At 35.2% G+C, this 17,899-nt stretch overlaps 1 protein-coding gene across 1 annotated transcript; it reads right to left on the bottom strand.

Moving 5' to 3' along the window:
- Positions 1-730: 730 nt before the first annotated feature.
- On the bottom strand, positions 731-6,252 carry LOC134841916 (uncharacterized). The gene is made up of 3 exons (XM_063857988.1): positions 5,790-6,252; positions 1,383-1,493; positions 731-1,085 (listed from the first exon to the last, which is right to left on the bottom strand). The coding sequence occupies exons 1-3, from the start codon at positions 5,895-5,897 to the stop codon at positions 945-947; spliced, it is 360 nt and encodes a 119-aa protein (XP_063714058.1). The 5' UTR covers positions 5,898-6,252; the 3' UTR covers positions 731-944.
- Between the last annotated feature and the right edge of the window lie 11,647 nt (positions 6,253-17,899).

The following is a 17,899-nucleotide window of genomic DNA, read 5'->3' as shown; positions in this document are numbered from 1 at the left end:
AGAGAGAGAGAGAGAGAGAGAGGGGGGGGGGGGGGGGGGGGGGAGAGAGAGAGAAGGAGAAGAAAGAGAGAGAGAGAGAGAGAGAGAGACATAGAGAGATTTTTAAAAATCGTGTAGCAATTTTATGTCTAAGTTAAGATCAATTTCTTTCTGCAATTTTTTAGATTGAATAATTCGATGAGTGGCAAGTTTTGGACAATTTGGTTGCTGTAATTGAAGAACAACTGCAGCAATAGCAGCTGTAATATTGAAATGGCGTTTCTATTAGACAGCAATGTAGTTGTTCCGACTTTCGGGGGAAAGGGAAAGAATATTTGCGCTCAAATTTAAAAAAAAACCAATTTCATTGCTGATCCTTTTTTAGTAAAGTTATGGAGGTTTAAGGTTGCAACACAGCTATCTTGCAACAATTGAAACCTTTTGTCTTAAATGATTTAGTCCGTATTAAAAATTGTTCTGAGTTGAACTGAGGCATGAAATTTAGTTTGTTTTATACTTTGCTTTCTTAACATATTTTCTGATATATATTATTCCATTATTTTTTAAAGCGAACAGTACTCCATACTACATAAAAGACAATTGGAGCATTCAGAGCTTTCGCGGCGCCTTGATACAAGCAGACTTTCGAAAGACTTGTTTTTCCGACTGTCTGGTTGGTTTTTTCTCGCTATACGTCGCTCAGTTTGGTGATTTATAGATTTACCTCGTAATTGATTTAAAAAACAAAACATTTTTCTGCTATCACGTTTATTACAGAGAAAACATTCCGTAGCTATGAAATGGAAGAACGTTTTTTTTCTGATGTTTGCTTCTAAAGCGCACTATTTGAGGTTCAACAAGAAGCCACGCAGAAGAAAAGAAGAACAATCTGTTGCTAAAAATGTTCACGCTAGTCGCTTCAATATGTGTTTGTTTCTTCTCTTTCGGTTGCTTGTTTTTGTTGTTTATTGCCTACTGATGCAGACAACTTTTTTGACTACTTCGACACACTTCGTGGCCTCCTGGATGGGATCCATGCCGTCTTCTACTGCTGCTACGTACACTGCACATGTAGGGCAGCAGTATGTCCAGCAGCATGCCATGATCTGGAATAAAGTCACAATGTATTCAATCCTTTAACCATAGAAGATCAACACCTAATCATGGACTCCCTCTAGAATCAGGAAAATAAGTTGCCCCTAAAACAGTTTCTCCAAATTAGTCAAGTTTCTCCATTTGGCCCCACAGTTAAGACCCCAATTTCATGCTCGCAAAATCATACGTCAAAGCGCTAAAGGATTTTAATTTAAATATGAAAGCTGATTCATATAGAATATATGCTCTTAATGGACAAAAGTTGACCGAAGTCGAATACATGCAATGAATAGATGTGTTGTGCATACCTTAGTGCCCATGTTCTCTGGTATTTTGTCGAGGGCCTTCATGTACCACCAAGCGAACAGACAGGGACAGTAGCAGGCGAGACACATGCGGAAACTGTCCTCTTGTAGCTTCTACAACACAACATCATTCATCGTCAGAACATTGCAATTAATTGGCGGCTCCAATAGACATTTAGATTCTAATATAAGTTAACAGATTGTTAATGATGCTACGCTCAGAAAAGACAAACGAAGTTTTTAAGCTCAAAAACGAAGACAAACGAAATGTCTAATCACTTTATAATCTATTTCAAACATACTGCGCTGGATACAATTCTTGACATTTATATTGATATATAATTTAGACAGAAATTAATTATTTTTTTTATAACTTCGATTACTCCTTTTTTATATTAGAAAGGCACTGTGTATTGAGTCTTTAAGTATCACTGGGGCGTATTTGCGGGAAAAAATTAAATGAATTTGCTTCAAATTAACCAACAAATTCTTTCAATGGCATACTAATGCCATATAATAGAAACATAATTGATCAATAAAACACCAGTATATCCGAGTTTTAAACTATTTCCAGTGTATCCGGTTGCTGTAAAATTAGCACAGAAAACTTCGAACAAAATTATCTATGCAAAAATTCAAGTTAAACAAAAAATTATCAGTTTTTGTTCCGACTTTCGATACGAAAGAAACGGAATATTTGTGCTCGGGGTGGGTTTTTTTTTCTTCAGACAAATTTCGACTTTTTAACTAGCCATTTTTTACGGAACCTTTTAATATCATTCAAAAAGTATTGTTGTCCTGAGCTTAAATTTGAAAAGATATTTCACCTGTGATCATTTTTCGTAAAGTTATGAGGGTTTAAAGATTGCCATTTTGGCCATTTTGACCAATTTGGGACAATTTTAACGCGCGATATAATTCGCGCTATTAACGCGTAAGCGGAGATTTAATCCGTCTTATAAATCGTTCCAAATTGGTTGAACGAAGCTTATTTGCCATAATTGATTTGTTACAAGGAACGAAATCTACCTTTTTGTACTTTATATGGCGTGTGGGGGGATGATTTTCATAAAATTTTCAAATTAAAAAAAAAAATTTCATTTTATTTTATTTCATTTTTTTTATGTATTACTGCTGCTCAATAAACCTTAAAAGGCAGTCGGAACATTCAGGGCTTCGCCCTGATACAAGCAGTCTTGTTTTTAAATTAGAATGGCAGGCGCTTAGAGAAGTTATTCATATCTTATTTAACATACAAAACATTATTTAGTTTTTAAAAAATACACTATACGTCATCGAAATGAAGGGCGACTATAATTCACACTCTTCGTTCTGAAACCGTCTAAAAAACTAAAACCATTCGCCATCAAGTCGAAGGGTTTGAGGATGGTTTTTCTCTCCATCCAGCTAACGTTTATTTGTTATACTTGATTTTGCATGAAACGCGACCACACTCGAAATCAAAAACGGAGCACAAAAACTGATTTGTCATTTTGTTTCGTTTAAGCGGTAAAATATCATGGGTGACGAGTTACTCTTTTTGTCATTTTGATGACAGGATCGGAAATTTATAGTTTTTTAAAGGAAAAAATCAATTTAATGCCATACTAATCCCATTTCATGGAAACACATTTTTTCTCAAAACCACTTCAGTGTAATCGATTGCTGTGAAAATAGTATCGAAACTTCTGGTCACAATTATTTGTGCAAATCTTATAAAAAAAACAAGCACTAATATAATAGTTAGAAAAACAAGCACTAATAGGAGTTCTAAGAAATTTTTTAACGTCTTAAGTAACATGAGACAATAGCTAAAATTTGAAACACAGTCAAGTCACATCGTCAAACTGAAAAGCGAACCAATTTCAATGGTGGTACATGATTTTAGGTAACTAACGCAGTCTGAACAAAAAACAATTTAGCTTTGACTCGGTTTAATAACAGACAATGAGATTTTTTTTGATTTTTTTTGAGTTTTTAAGTATGACTGGGCAGTAACGGGTTTAGGGAGGGGGCAGGGGGCCGACGCTTTTTCTCAGGGCTTCTCCCTCTGTACTATTTAGAGATATCTATTTATGGTGAGGTACCTAAAAATTTTTCTAAAGGCGGGAGGGGGCGGGGGAAGGCGCGCAGAAAAAAAGCGTATTTTTGGTCAAAATTTTCCAAAAAGTGCCTAAAAACGCCTTTTTTGGCTTGTTTTTTTTCAAAAGCTTGCCTGCGGCGCAGAAAATTTGGTCAAAATGGGGTATTTATGGTGATTTCAGAGAGTTCAAACACAAAATCAACATGATCGACCTAAAAAAAGCCGCCCGAAAATCCGGCCCCTCCTTGAGAAAACCCTGGATCCGCCCCTGTTACTGGGCATTTTTGCGTTAAGCTTAAAACAACCAAAGCACAATGATAAAATCCATTTAATGCTATACTAATGCCATATAATGGAAACAACATTTCTCATTCAACTCTGTTTTCAGTATATTTGGTTGCCGTGAAAGTAGCACAGAAATTTATGATCACAATTATATTTTCAGAAATTCAAGTATAACGAAATTTTTTTGAAAAGACAGGCAGGCACTATCAGAAGTTTTAAAAACTAGTTATTAACGACGTAAGTAATATAGAACTATTGAAAACTTAAAATACGGTATATGTCGTAGGTTGAATAGCAACTCAACTTCACAATCTTATCTTAGAGTTCGTCTGAAAAACAAAAAACCAATCGAAAAACAGTTTAAAGTTTTGAAAACGGTTTAGCATTCCGCCCAGCTGATGATTAATAAAGCTACCTAATTTTGCGTGAAAGATAAACTTATGTAAGACCAAAGACGGAACGAAAAAATATTTGTCGTGTTTGTTTCGTTGGTCAGTGTCATTGGCAAGATTTCAAGAAGTCATTTTGTTGAAATGAATGCCAGCTTGTAATTTTGCTATTGAGAAAAATTTGAGAAAAGTTTACACAAGGTCTACTTAAATTCAACAAAAATTTTTATCTGAAAAAGTTCAATTTATGGTGGATAAAAACCTACTTACACGTTAAGATACGGTTCTGACATAGAAAATTGGGTAAAAGAAATTCACGCAAAATGAGGTACCTAAAGACAATACGAAAGATTATGATTTTCGCATTTTTTGATTCGATCTAGGTTCAGTTTAAGCGGGAAAAAAGGAAGAAAGCATCTATGTTTTTATAAATCTAGAAGCTCTGTTTTCTTTGTTTTCGGCTTTTTGTTAAGATAGTTGTGTTTTTTTCGGCAACCATGATTGCACACTTTTTGGGTCATACAAACCCAAATGAATGTCTTATCACAAATAATAAGATAAACAACAGTATGAAGTTAAAACACTTTGCCTAGCTACATATTTGCCCCTATTTCTATAAGTTGAGAGTTTTTTGTTCCGAATTTCGATACGATAGTAACGGAATATTTGTTCTCGGGGTGGGTTTTTTTTTCTTCAGACAAGCTTCGACTTTTTAAATGGCATTTTTGACGGAATTTTTTTAATATCATTCAAAAGGTATTGTTGTTCTGAGCTTAAATTTGAAAAGATATTTCACCTGTGATCATTTTTAGTAGAGTCAAGGGGTTTAAAGATTGCCATTTTGGTCAATTTGGGACAATTGACGCGCGATATATTTGGCGCTATTAATGCGTATGCGGAGATTAAATCCGTGTTAGAAATTGTTTCAAATTGGTTGAAAGAAGCGCTGATTGGCCATAATTGATGTGTTAATAGGAGCGAAATCTACCCCTTTGTAATTTATTTGGCTTGTGGGGGGATGAATTTTACAAAATCTTAAATTAAAAAAAACTAATTATTTTTTTTACACATATTTTTTTCATGTTATAGCTGCTCCATAGACCTTAAAAGGCAGTCGGAACATTCAGTGTTTCGCCCTGATATGAGCAGTCTTGTTTTGGATAAGTTTTTTGTTAGAGTTTTCTAAAGGGAGTGTTAAAAGTATAAATTATCTCTTTAACTTTTTCTAATTACTGCTGTTAATTGTCTCAAAAAATTTAAAACTGACCCCTTTCTTTTAGGAATCTTACCCTTGAACTTTGTTAATGCTTAAAGATATCCGCTGTTGGTCGACCAACCCTTTTTTAATATCAGACTTAAGGTAGCTCCGAAAATCTTTTTTTGTTATTATAGTTGACCTAAAAAAAGTCGACAAAACTGTGCTGAGCTTTTTTGAAAAACCGCCTTCCTCGAGAAATTCCTCGAACTGCAATTTTTCGAGAAAATGCTTGGAAACCATTGCAAAATTTTTTACAGAAACTAAAAGCTCCTACTTTCAAAATTTTTCCAAGGTGGAAAAACTATTCTTGCATATGCAAAGCTTACATGTTGCGTCAGCGTGTTAACATGTGTTGAACATCCTAAAAAAATTAAGAATGAGAGAATAAAACATACGTGGTAAGATATCTTGGCGAATGCGTAGGAGGGGCAGCAGCAGGCACAGAACCAGCCCTTCCAGTCGACCCAGTTGGTGGATTTCAAGTGGTCCAGAAACTCTGCCATATTGTTGTTTGTGATTGCCTGTATGTTTTTTTATTTATTTTAGATCGGTTTAGGCTGCGATGCTCGGCGGTGGCTAGTTAGATATGTAAAATACTAATCCAGTTAAACAGGTTATTGTTTTTTACGACAGGTTCAGCTTCCTGTTTTGGATTCAGTTTATTATTTGTTATGGTAGCTGCCTGGTTGTTACTGAAAGCACTCAAAAGATTTCGATCCAGTCCCCAGTTTTTATAGCGCATAAAAATACAGCTTACCTTACAAGCACCGACGGATTTATTAAATTGCTAAAGCTTGGAAAAACGCAAAAAAAAAAACGAACTGTTACCAAAACAAATCCTCAACAGAAGGAATAAATAATATCCGTTAAATTGACTCGGTAGCTATCAAAAAGCACGAGTCTCTTTTTTTTGCAGATGCTTCAATGTTCACCTTCCGCTAACGTACCAACTATAATTAAAACGGCGCTGCTCAGCAAAAAAAATTACTGAACCATGAGACAACAGTTAAAAAAGACGCAAATAGATGGAATCCGTTTTCCAATTTGATTTGAAAACGGACGTGAACTAAAAACAAAAGATGAAAACTGAGGCTGCAAAAATTTTTTTGCTTGGCAATTTATTAGATGCCGTTTTTGCCGTTTTAGAGCTAATAAAAATCAACAACAAACCACGCAGGAGCAGCAAACTGTCTTTCCAAAACAAAAAAAAACCCTGAAGTTTGATTTCAAAACAAAGTTTTCAATGTGGCATGACATTTTTTTCAAATTAATTTTCCCTACTGAAAAAGATTAAAGCAAAATATCTTTTCAGAAAAACAGAACGAACATTTCACCGGAGATTTCGAGGCACGGTTGTTTTTGGAGAGAAGTTTTCAATTTTTTTTCTGAAACATTTTCCATCTTTGTAAAATTACATTATCTGATTAAAAACTGTTCAAAAGGAAAGCTTGTTTTTTTTTCATTTGAGAACGTGATCCTTTTGAACGTGATTCACTGTGTTAAAAAAGTTAACTTTCTTCCTGAAAAACATTAATTTTGAACTTAAAGGAAAACGAGTTGCGTTCATTTGAAATTGTTTGATACTTTCTTACAGCTGGCAAAAAACGTTCTATCAAAAGTTATGCGAAGGTCGTTAACCTCTGTGCGATGGTTTGAACAAACTTAAAACTCCGTCCGTATCAACTAACTATCTCAATCTTAACAGTAATATAGGATGATAGGTCTGGTCCTGCTACGGCAGCTGCCGATTCGTCTCTAAAGTATTGTTACGTAAAATGATGTAAGGCCGGTCCTGACCAAAGTCAGCCGTGCCGCGCTTGATCTGAAAAGTGATACTTAAGTCACTGTGTTTGTTTATTGAAGACGATTTATACGGTAATCTAAAACAAATAGAAAACCTATTGTTTTTTTTTTTTTATGGATTCGGTATAACGGACATACGATTTCTACTCACACTAAAAGATATCACATGGCAGAGCCAGCAGGATAAACAAATCAGGAGAAGAGAACAGACCTAGGTATTCGGGTTTAGTGGGCGTCGGCTTCGAACCCTTCATCGTTGATTAAAAACTGGCTAGATCAGTGCATGACGGCTGCTACGGTAAAGGAAAATGTAGACCCTCGCATAATTCTAGAGCCATCGAATGCGGTGGTCATACTAGAACGAATACCAAGACAGGAATCAGCCTAATCATCAAAATCTTCTACTGTAGAAGCAGCAAGAGTAAAAAAAGACAAACAAGCAAAGGAAATTATTGAAGCGTAAAGTGAAGAAAATATTGAAGCGGAAGAGGAAAAACCGACACAAAACGAAAGCTGAGAGGCCCAAAAGTGCTGCATCACTCTTTCTTTGCGGAAGTTCAACAGAATCTAGTCTCACGTTTTTTCCTAGCTTCGGGGTCGGAGGGAAAGAAACTAATTCTACTGATCAGCCCGCATGTAGAAAAATCACAGCAGATTTTCATGTTAAAATCACGATTATTTGCGAAAAGTGAAAAGAGTGTAAATCATAAAAGATAAAAAAGGCCTACACGGGCAGACAAAGCGAATGAATTTTCAGAACTGACTCACGCTGCACTAACTGCTTGAGCAGCCAAGTCCTAACTGAGAATGTTAAAGGATGAGGTAGTACTGGATTTGTTCATGTCACGCATGGAGAATGTAACACTACAAAACACTCCTGCGTGCGAGACACAGCAAACACAGTGGTTTAAAAACATTAAACAAGCAACACATGTGTATCAAAAAAACAACAGTCAATCTGGAACAAGTTCGAGACCTCAGATCAAAATTAAAGAAGAGACAGCATTGAATGTTCGAAATTGATAAAATAGGAAGACTAGTTCCTCATACAACATCTACCGTAGAAACAAAAGTGCACTAATTGTGAACGAGATGAAGATGAAAAAAAACATGCACTAGATGCGTAGATAATTCGGTAAAATTAACTCAAAAAACTGCCCGGCGATGGTAAAAGCATTGCAGGAGCTGCATGAAGCCAAACATTTTTCCAAAACGTGTAGGTCAAAACAGGTTAATGAGATCACCAACGACTCATCGGAAGAATTAAGGGAGGAATGCAATTTAGTAAAAAAAGCGAATTTTTCAGAGGGGTTTCCAATAATGGTTATGGCTATCAATAACCGGCCGAGATTGAGTCATGCGTGTAAGAATAAAAAAGCCACAGCGCAATTGCAAATCAAAGAGATTAAGAGATTGAAAGGTTGAAACTGGAAGAGACTCTCGAACCACACTATTCACATGACGATGGATACGGGGAACTCAATTTCCTTCATCAACTGGACTACAGCGAAGCAGATACAGGAGTCATCACAGGTGCAAAGCTAATCCCCGGGGAAAAGCTGAACAAAAATAGGCAATTTGTTGACTAGAATAAAAACGAATAAAAAGTTTTTGAGCCTTGAAAATGAAAATGATATCAGCAGGTTGGATTATTCCAAAAATATGTCTGTTGATAACAGAAAGAAAAACAAGATGCATCATAGGGTTAGGTCTAAAAGGAAAGCTAGGAATTTTTACTCCCCAAAGGACGGCACCACGTCCAAAACTCCGTTTTGTTCTAGTGCAATGCGAGGACGAAGAACCAAGAGGCTATTTAGAAGAGCTAGCTGGAAAGTTCAAAAGCTCTTCAATTGCAAAGGAATATCAAAAAATATTTCATTACATCCAAATTAACTTTCCAGTGTGCCTGGATCAGTAAAAAGCAGACATATCCCGATGCGTGTTCAAGCAAAAACAGAAACAAAAATAGAAAACTTATTAAAGGAGGGGCATATACAAACAAATGGCAAATGTACCAGCGACTGTTCTTTGCACTTATTGGTTATACAGTTTTAAAGTTGACGCAAAAAAATTGGCTTTAGACGCGAAACCCATCAGTAGGCAGTTGTTCCAGAATAAGTTTCAAAAGCCCAGCGTGGACGAACAAAAAGACGGGTTGAGTCAGATTTTTATCGAGAAAAAAGAAGGAACGTTTTTTTACGGTACTAGATCTAGAGTGTGCTTTTAGCCAGCTCAAGTTAGCTGCAGAAATAGCCAGTCAATTTTACTGTAACATCAATGAGGGCAATGTTACAGGGACACATCATTTCCTGACCGGTTTCTACGATCTGGCCGACATCACAGCAGAGTTCCAGAAAACAATGGACCGTACCCCAAATCGTGCAAGGAGCACGTTTTGCTTTCTAGATGACATCGTAGTTGTGTCAAAAGTGAGGGAAAAATTACACGTCCTGTTTGTAAAAACCGTCATGGAAATGTAAGACAAAGAGAGCTTGGCATTGAAAGCATCGAAATCCGAGTTTCCATCAACTATTTTTAACTGGCTGAGGCACCAACTGCCAATTGACGGGGTAAAATCAAAACCAACGAAAATAAGCTAGTTTGAAATTAAAACCTCTGAAAACCCCCAAAATCATTGAGATCACATTTAGGTTGCAGAAATTTTTGACGAAAATCATAGCTAATGCAGCTACCTTGAAAAACGGTCTAAGACAACCATTAAAAAAATAAGAGGAGAGCAAACGAATAAAAAGGTAAGAAAACCGGCGCAAAGCTCAGATGGTCAGCTGTGCATACAAAAGCTTTGGCGTATATTTCACAAACCCATTTTTTCAGGCCATCGCGAGGATTAAGGTGAAATGCGATGCGAGCAAAGAGGGATTAGGGGCAGTGCTAGAAAAGATTACCCTAATGAACAGGAAAAGAATGACTCAGCCAATGAGCTAGAACTGCTAGCAGTTATATGGACAACAGATAAGTTCGGAACAATCTCCTTGGAAAAGGCTTTACGATTGTTACAGACTAGACAGCTCTGTTATCAGCATTAGGAGTAAATAGGATAATAAAGCTTGTCAGTCTGGACTGACTAGAGGAGTAAATGGGTAGTTATCTTTCCGACTTGAAATCATACGTTTACCCGGAGAGGACATGGGTATCGTAGACTACCTTTCCAGAGACCCGTCGGAGGACCCTTGGTAATAAATAGATTTTAAAGAAAAGATCGGAGTCGCGTCAACTGACAAACTCCATTGAGGTGTTAGGCTGCCTTAACAGTCGACTAAATGTACGCAATGGGATCAACCGAAACTAGAACAATTGCGAACACAAACAGCTCAAGTTACGTCAAAATGACAAATTTGGTTGTTTTGGCAACGGACACGTCAAAAACCGAACAAAATTTGACCAGAACGAAAAACGATCTGCAAAAAACCGAATACAACAAAACTGAATTTTTTCTCACAGTTCTGCAATAGCATTCAGTTAGTCAAATTACAAAAAATTCGACCGATGGATTTACCACGACGAAAAAACGGACCGAGCCCCACATTCTTGGAAAATTTAAACAAATCGATTGGGAGGCAGAGTTGGAGACAGACGACATGGGATGTGAAGGAAACTTGTTGCGAGAAGAAACGAACAGCAGCAAGGGAGCCAAAACAAAATTGCTATCTAAAGTTAGGTGGAGCTGGGTTAGATGGGAAAGGGGTATTTGGGAATTTTCTTTTAAAGGTTCGGTAAGCGCGTTTGTTACTAAATGATGGGGTTGATGAGGAAGTCGGGTTTTGGGAAAGGTGTATAATTTGATGAGGGAGTTGAGGTTGATGGGTTGGATGATGTTATAGATCGTGAGAGTTGGTGAGTGGTTAGTGTTTGAGGGTGTTGTAATTGTTGTTGTAGTGTTATGGAGTTATCAAGTTCATGTGATCTTTGTGTGTGGTCTGGGTCGTTGTTTTCGGATGGTTCGCTGGTTAGAGGGGAATATATGGGTGTAACATATGAAATGGGAGAGGGAGGGGAAGGGGGTTCAATTTTGACATGGGAATGAATAGGTTGAAAGGGAGGTTGGGAAAATGTAGATGTACTGGGTTTAGAGTTGGCAAATTCGTCGGGTGTTTCGATCGGAGTTGTTGAATTGGGAGATAGTGGTACATACTGTTGTGTTGGAATTAGTATCGGATTCCATGCTGGATGAACTGTTATAATGAGGTGATTGAGATGGGGGGAAAACAAAAAGTGGGATGATGGCGAAGTTGTTCTAGAGGTTAGCTGGGTGGGAAATTGATCGATGGAGGTATCCAACTTGGCGGCTCATCGTGGGCTAAAAAGATGGTTGTTCTGAGAACGAAAATTAGTGGTATGTGGTTGTTCTATAATTTGTTTGTATGTGTCGTCTATGTTGGGCTGTTGGGTTCTTATGTGTTGAATTGGGCTTTGTGGATAATTAGATCTCGAAGTTGATCAAAATGAGGTCTGTTAGGGCGATATTTCTGAAGTTTCGTGGTACCAATGATAGGGAGTATTTATGGTGGAGTTTCGTGTATATGGTTCCAAAAGATCTGGTTGATAGAAAAAATCTTGTTGATCAATGTTCCAATTATTGTTTTGCCGATTTGTATTGAGTCGTACGTTGATTCTGTAAATGTATTGTTGATTCTGTATTTATTTTGAGTCGTCGTTGAAGATGTAAGTGTAGGATGAATAGTTGGATGCTTTGTTGCGTTGTAGTTGGCATTGTTTCAACTATTTCTTCATATATGAAATGCGATGGAGCTTGAATATCTTGTTGTGTAAGACTTCTTGTTCCATTCAAATTTTTTTGATTAATAAATATGGAACTTAAACTATTGTTTCCTGTTCTGTTAGTGAATAATGAAATGTAGTTTAAAGGTGTTGCATCAATAGTAAGTGGAGTTATTCTAACATAATCTCTATTGATGGAAACTGTGGTAATTGCTTGACTTGATATATCAGTTGGTATAATAATAAACAATGGATGAGACCATTCGGGGTCCCAAACATAATCTGTTGCAAACAATGAAACCTTATTCAGCTGCCAATAAGGTTTCATTGTCTTAATTTTGTGGTCGAAAACTCTTTCTTGCTAATGATATAAGATCAATGTTGTGGACAAATTAATCAATCATAAACCATGCTAGTATCTTTTTTAGATCTTGTTTAACATTTCGTGATATTTCATTACTAGTGAGGTTTTCACGGATTGTTTTTAAAAATTTTGAGAGAGTACATATTTCTTGTCTTACAGCTGTATGTCGGAATGATTGAGTTGGTGAGTTTCTCAACTCGTGTTTCTCTTAATTCTACTATGGATAGATAGCAATAGATGATTGCAATTACATCGTTTGTGAATATTGAATTTGCTCATTGTGAATTTTGGTGTTGTATAGTTTTTAGATAATCTGTAAAAACTTTTGAGAATTCTATATCTATATCGTCTGTTTGTACTTGGTTTTTTATGTGATTTGGTTTTAGTGATGCACTTTCGATTGTAAATATACCATAATTTGATGTGACGTTACCTATATCTTTGAGATACTGGTCAAGGATTTGTCGTTATTTTTTTTCTTCAGGAAAATCTTATTTACATGGGCTATTTCCTTTTCGTGGTAACAAATTTATATTTGTCCTCGGGCGGGATCATTTTGTGGTTTTATGAAAAAGGGGAGTATCGAGTTATCGTCGAAGTTTTCGTTGTATTCGATCATGTTTTTTATTGTAAAATTGTTTATGTGTAACGTTCAATATGTCTTATTGGTTGATTCCAATTATATAGATAAACGTATTGGTTTGTTGATATATGACTTTTTCATTTTGCAACTTTCTTTTATTGACAAAGGTGTGGCTTTTCGGAAAAATATATTTGGTCGCCTATCGGGTGATTTTTGTTTATCGAGGTTCTTAAATCTTAGTTTTCCTGTATTGTGTTTGTTTCTGATTCAAAGACTGCCTGTCTTTGTATTGAAAACCGTCTTTTTGTAATTTGTTTTTTTTTGTTTTGATATGATTGTCTTTTTTTTGTGTTTGCCTTTTTGATCTAATTTTTCCTATTGTTTGTCTGTGTGGTGTGATTACAAGGTCGTATCTTTCGTTTTTAATTAAATATTTATGTAATACGATTGTTTGTTTGCTGCCTAGATTATCTCTTGACATAAGGTTTAGGATGATTGATGCAAAATTTGAGGGTTAGGGTTTTTTATTTACTAAACTATTAGTGCTTACTGTTTTTTGTGGTTATCTCAACTTGGGGCATAGATTGTGTTGGTTGACGGGTTGGAGAGAGAGTTTATCAAATTCGTGAGAATGATTTTTTTCTCGTGAAAAAGTTTTAATCTATGAATATCCTACTTAGTCTTATCTAGGGCTTTGATTTTGTGACCGAGGGTTGGAAAATAGGAAATCAATCCACAAGTTTCAGGTATAGTTAGAACACAACTAGATCGTTAGATACTATTTAATGACTTACTAATTTGTTAAGGGCTTTAGCCTGGGTCATCTAAGAGGAAGGGCTCAAATGAAGGATGAGTAACTGAAGTTCTTCACTGTTTATTTTAATTTAAATGGTTTGTTTATCAAAATTTCTATTAGTCCTGGGTCGTTGATAAGGGTTGGGTAGTGAATCGACGTTTGATTTTGTTTTAGACACTTTTGAAATTATGGAAAGGGGAGAACAAAATTGTTCTGTGTGATCCAAGGAAATCCTTGATGATCAATAAAAAAATTTAAATTAAATATAGGTTTAATTTAACTTGAAAGATCCCAGGAAAGCCATGATGATCTGTTTAGTAAAGGAAAGTGGAGTTACTAAAGACAAGGATAAGCCTTGATAATTTTCAATTTGAAAGTTTGAGATGAAAAAAATTGAGAAGTTAAGTTTTTGATTACATTAGTTTCTTGAATTGTTGCTGTATGTTTCAGGTGATGAAGATAGGATTAGAAAAATCAGTTAATTTATTAAACTAACAATGATTTTTGTACTAACTTACTTTTTTATTTTGTATTTAATAAATTTTTTTTTAAAAAGTTTTATTTTACTGCAGTTTTTGGGGAAACGACTTGTGTTCTTTTTGTCCGTCGTTATTGTATAGATAGTAGGTTTAGCACCAATAAGCTTCTTCATGGATTACTTCAAATTTCATGTCAGTAAACGAAAGTTTAAATTTACTGCATAAAGTATTTTAAATACAAAGGTTTGTTCCGGTTTCCGTCGTACTATCGTGTAGCAGAGTAGTCCCATTCCTGATTGTCTTTCGCGCCACGATCTTGGTCTTGTTTCAATACCTGGTATTTCTGGTATTGTTTGAAAATTTGGCGTAAAACTATTGAGACGTAGAGACATTTCTATTAAATTATCTTTTCCGTCTAACATTTTTGCAATTTTGCAATTGTCTAATTCTAAAATCTTTTTTTTCTAAATCTAAGTTAGTTAAGGTCTTGTTCGAGACTTTTGGTCGCACCAGATGAGTTAAGTACAATTGGCTGTACTCATAGAGTAATTTCAGATGAGATACACCGTCTGCTCATCTTATTTTCGGCCGGATAGATTCGTGCAACTTCTTAGTCTAATACCAATCTTAATGTTACTCTTATATCTCCTAGTCTTAACAGATCTAGTGTATACTGGTTTATGTGAGTTAGTTGCCAGAAGGAGAACAACTGTATTCTAAGTTTTATTCAAATTGTTCTGGTGCTGAAACTACAAGTAGTTTCAGCACTTACAAATAAGTGTAAATGTTAGAGATGGAATATGATTGGTTAGTTATAAATATTTTATAGTGATATTCCATCATAATTATAACTGGTCTATAAATGCTAGTTTAGAACTGGTTCCATTACTGTTTTTTTTTTGTATAGAGCAAAACTAGTGCTCTTCGTTGAACCGCCGGAACCGAAGACACGCCACTTATATTGAGTCACTTGCATACCTTGTGTACAAGATTCGCGCTCCAAGATACTAAGTAGCAAGGTGATTACAGGGCAGGACACATACTTGCGGAAACATAACTTAGTTATCGACAGGTAAGGCAAATTTATGTTGCACCAATAGTTGCAACACACTCTGAAATTACTCAGGACTAATCAATAATGACTTATGCAAGTGACCGTGAATTTTAAGGGCACAATTCAACACTCCTCCGACCTCCCCTGGTTTTTGAGGTTGATCACGATAAGTTTGTGTTAATTTAATTTACCATCTACATTACAACAGTAATGAATACTATTATAAGGCATGGAGGGTGACCCAAAGAGAATTTCATCTCATCGAGTGGGACACCTCGAGAACTTAAAGAGCAGAGACAGAAAGTCTCCAGAGTGGGCATCAATTAAAGAGCAGTTTGTGTAAGAATTCATTATCAAAATATAATTACGGAAAAAAGATTCCCGAAAACGGTTCAGTTCTGATTTATTTAATTCGAAAAAATCTTTTGGAAGTAAATTATTCTGAAAAACAAAATTATATGCTATTGCTAGCCTACGTTTAAGAGAGAATTTCATGGCGTTTGATTTAAAAGCTATGATTGTAATTTGTTTTTTAGTCTTGCTGCGGGTGTGAGGAAGCGTTTCTAGGCTCGATAAACTCAAAAAACTATTCTTATCGGGGCATCTTAAAATTTCAAATAATTCTTTGAAGAGAGACTTCAGAAACATATTAAAGACTGAATAAATTTTGTTTTCACTCATATATTGGGTTATTGGTTCAAATTTGCGTTTGAAGAATATAGCCCGCGTGATGCGTTTTTGTAGTTTTAAAATTGAATCGAGATGAGTTTTATATGTATTGCCATAAATAAGAATACCATATTGAATTACGGATTGAGCATATGCTCTGTAGAACAACAGAAGACTTGCTTTCGGAAAAACTTCACGACATAGTAAACTATTCCACAGAAAGTTGATAACTTTTTAACAATGCCACATATATGTTGCTTAAAACTCAGTTTATTGTCAATTTTTAATCCCAAATATTTAACAGGCAATTGGTAGTTCGATTGAAAATTATCTCCAAATACATTGATCATTTCAACATTTTTACCGAAACTCATAAAAACGCTCTTTTTACAGTTGATTGTCAGGCCATTACAATCAATCCATTTTTCAATATTTTTCATTTCGTTTTCAAATTTATTTGTCCTTGTTGTACTTGAATAACATAAAGTTGTATCATCTGCATATAAAACTAGTTTAATTGTATTACAAACAATCGGAAGATCATTAATAAAGATTAGAAACAACAGAGGTCCTAAAACAGAACCCTGCGGAACGCCACATGTTGAATGTTCTATTCGAGATTCTTTTTGGTCAAAAGCAACATATTGTTTGCGATCAGTTAAATAACTCCGGATAAGTTTGTTCAGTTTACCCCTTATTCCATACTTATCTAACTTAAGAATAAGTAGCTCATGGTTTATTGTATCGAAAGCTTTTTGAAAATCGATGAAAAATGTTTCACCGTAACGGCGTTTATCAATAACTTCTCGAATGAACTCGGTAAATTCTAATAGAGCATCAGCGCAACTTTTTTTTAGGTTGAAATCCGTATTGCTCTGGTGTGAGAATTCGATATTTTCTTAGAAACTTATACATTTTGCCAAAAATGATCTTTTCAAAAACCTTGCTTATCGAATTGAGTAAACTTATTGGTCTATAGCTTTCTGGTAGTTGACAATTACCATCTTTATAAAACGGAAGCACCTTTGCAATTTTTAGTGCATTCGGGAACGTTCCTTGCTTTATACATTGATTAAATAACTTTGACAAAGGTTCGCTAATAACCGTCGACGAGAGTTTCAAAATTTGATTACTTATACCATCCGGACCTGAAGACCCCTTATTTTTAATAAGAATAATTGTATCAAAAACTTCTTTTGTTGTTATTTCCTGAAAAACCATTAAATTAGGTACAGATTTAACATGCCTTAAGGCAATTTTATGATTGACTTTTTTACCACTTAATTTATTACCAATTTGTGCGAAAAACTGATTGAAGACATCAGCTTCAACTTCTATTTTGGAAGATGTTTTGCTTTGTATGAAATCGTTATATGCCTGAAAAATACTTTTATTGTTTTTCGATTTTTCGATTTTTTTTTGAAAAATTTTAGTTCCGAATTTCTTATTAGCGATGTGGTTAAATTTCGGGACAATTTATATTTCTCTAAATTTGTCGGAGTTGGATCAATTATCCATTTTTTGTAGAACATGTTTCTCTTTTGCATTTGCTTTTTAATATCCTGGGTAATCCAAGTTGGTTTTGCTTTATTATTCACCTGAGATAATGGGCAAAATTTATCTAAAATACGTGTTAAGCTGTTTACAATGTAAGTTATCTGCTCATCAGCGTTTAGTGAACTTTGCATTTTATTGAGTTTTTCATGTAGTAAGAAAAGGAAATCCACCAGGTTTTTGTCATTTTTCAATGGATTTATGTTTCGGAAAACGCTCTGTGTTTTAATGTCATTTTTACTTTTAAAGTCATCAATTTCAAGTAAAATTGAGTAATGGTCACTGATTACAGTTTTTAAAGTATTTATTTTGCTCAAACAAGAATTGGTAAAATTATAGTCAATACAAGACTGACTTGAAGATGTAACACGTGTGGGTTCAAAGTTGCGTTGGTGAAACCCATATGAGTTCATTAATGTCAAAAAGTTCTCACTAGTGATTGAAGCATCAAGTGAATCTATGT

This window comes from Symsagittifera roscoffensis, chromosome 3 (genome assembly GCF_963678635.1).
Source record: "Symsagittifera roscoffensis chromosome 3, txSymRosc1.1, whole genome shotgun sequence".
Taxonomy (NCBI): domain Eukaryota; kingdom Metazoa; phylum Xenacoelomorpha; order Acoela; family Convolutidae; genus Symsagittifera; species Symsagittifera roscoffensis.
Note: the sequence above shows the minus strand (reverse complement) of the source record. Positions and strands in the feature narration are given on the sequence as shown.

Excerpts from the sequence above, each read along its gene's own strand:
- LOC134841916 (XM_063857988.1), bottom strand. The coding sequence starts at position 5,897 with ATGGCAGAGTTTCTGGACCACTTGAAATCCACCAACTGGGTCGACTGG. Across the intron at positions 1,494-5,789 it reads TCGCCAAGATATCTTACCAC|AAGCTACAAGAGGACAGTTT; the intron begins GTATGTTTTATT and ends GTTGTGTTGTAG. Across the intron at positions 1,086-1,382 it reads CAGAGAACATGGGCACTAAG|ATCATGGCATGCTGCTGGAC; the intron begins GTATGCACAACA and ends ACTTTATTCCAG.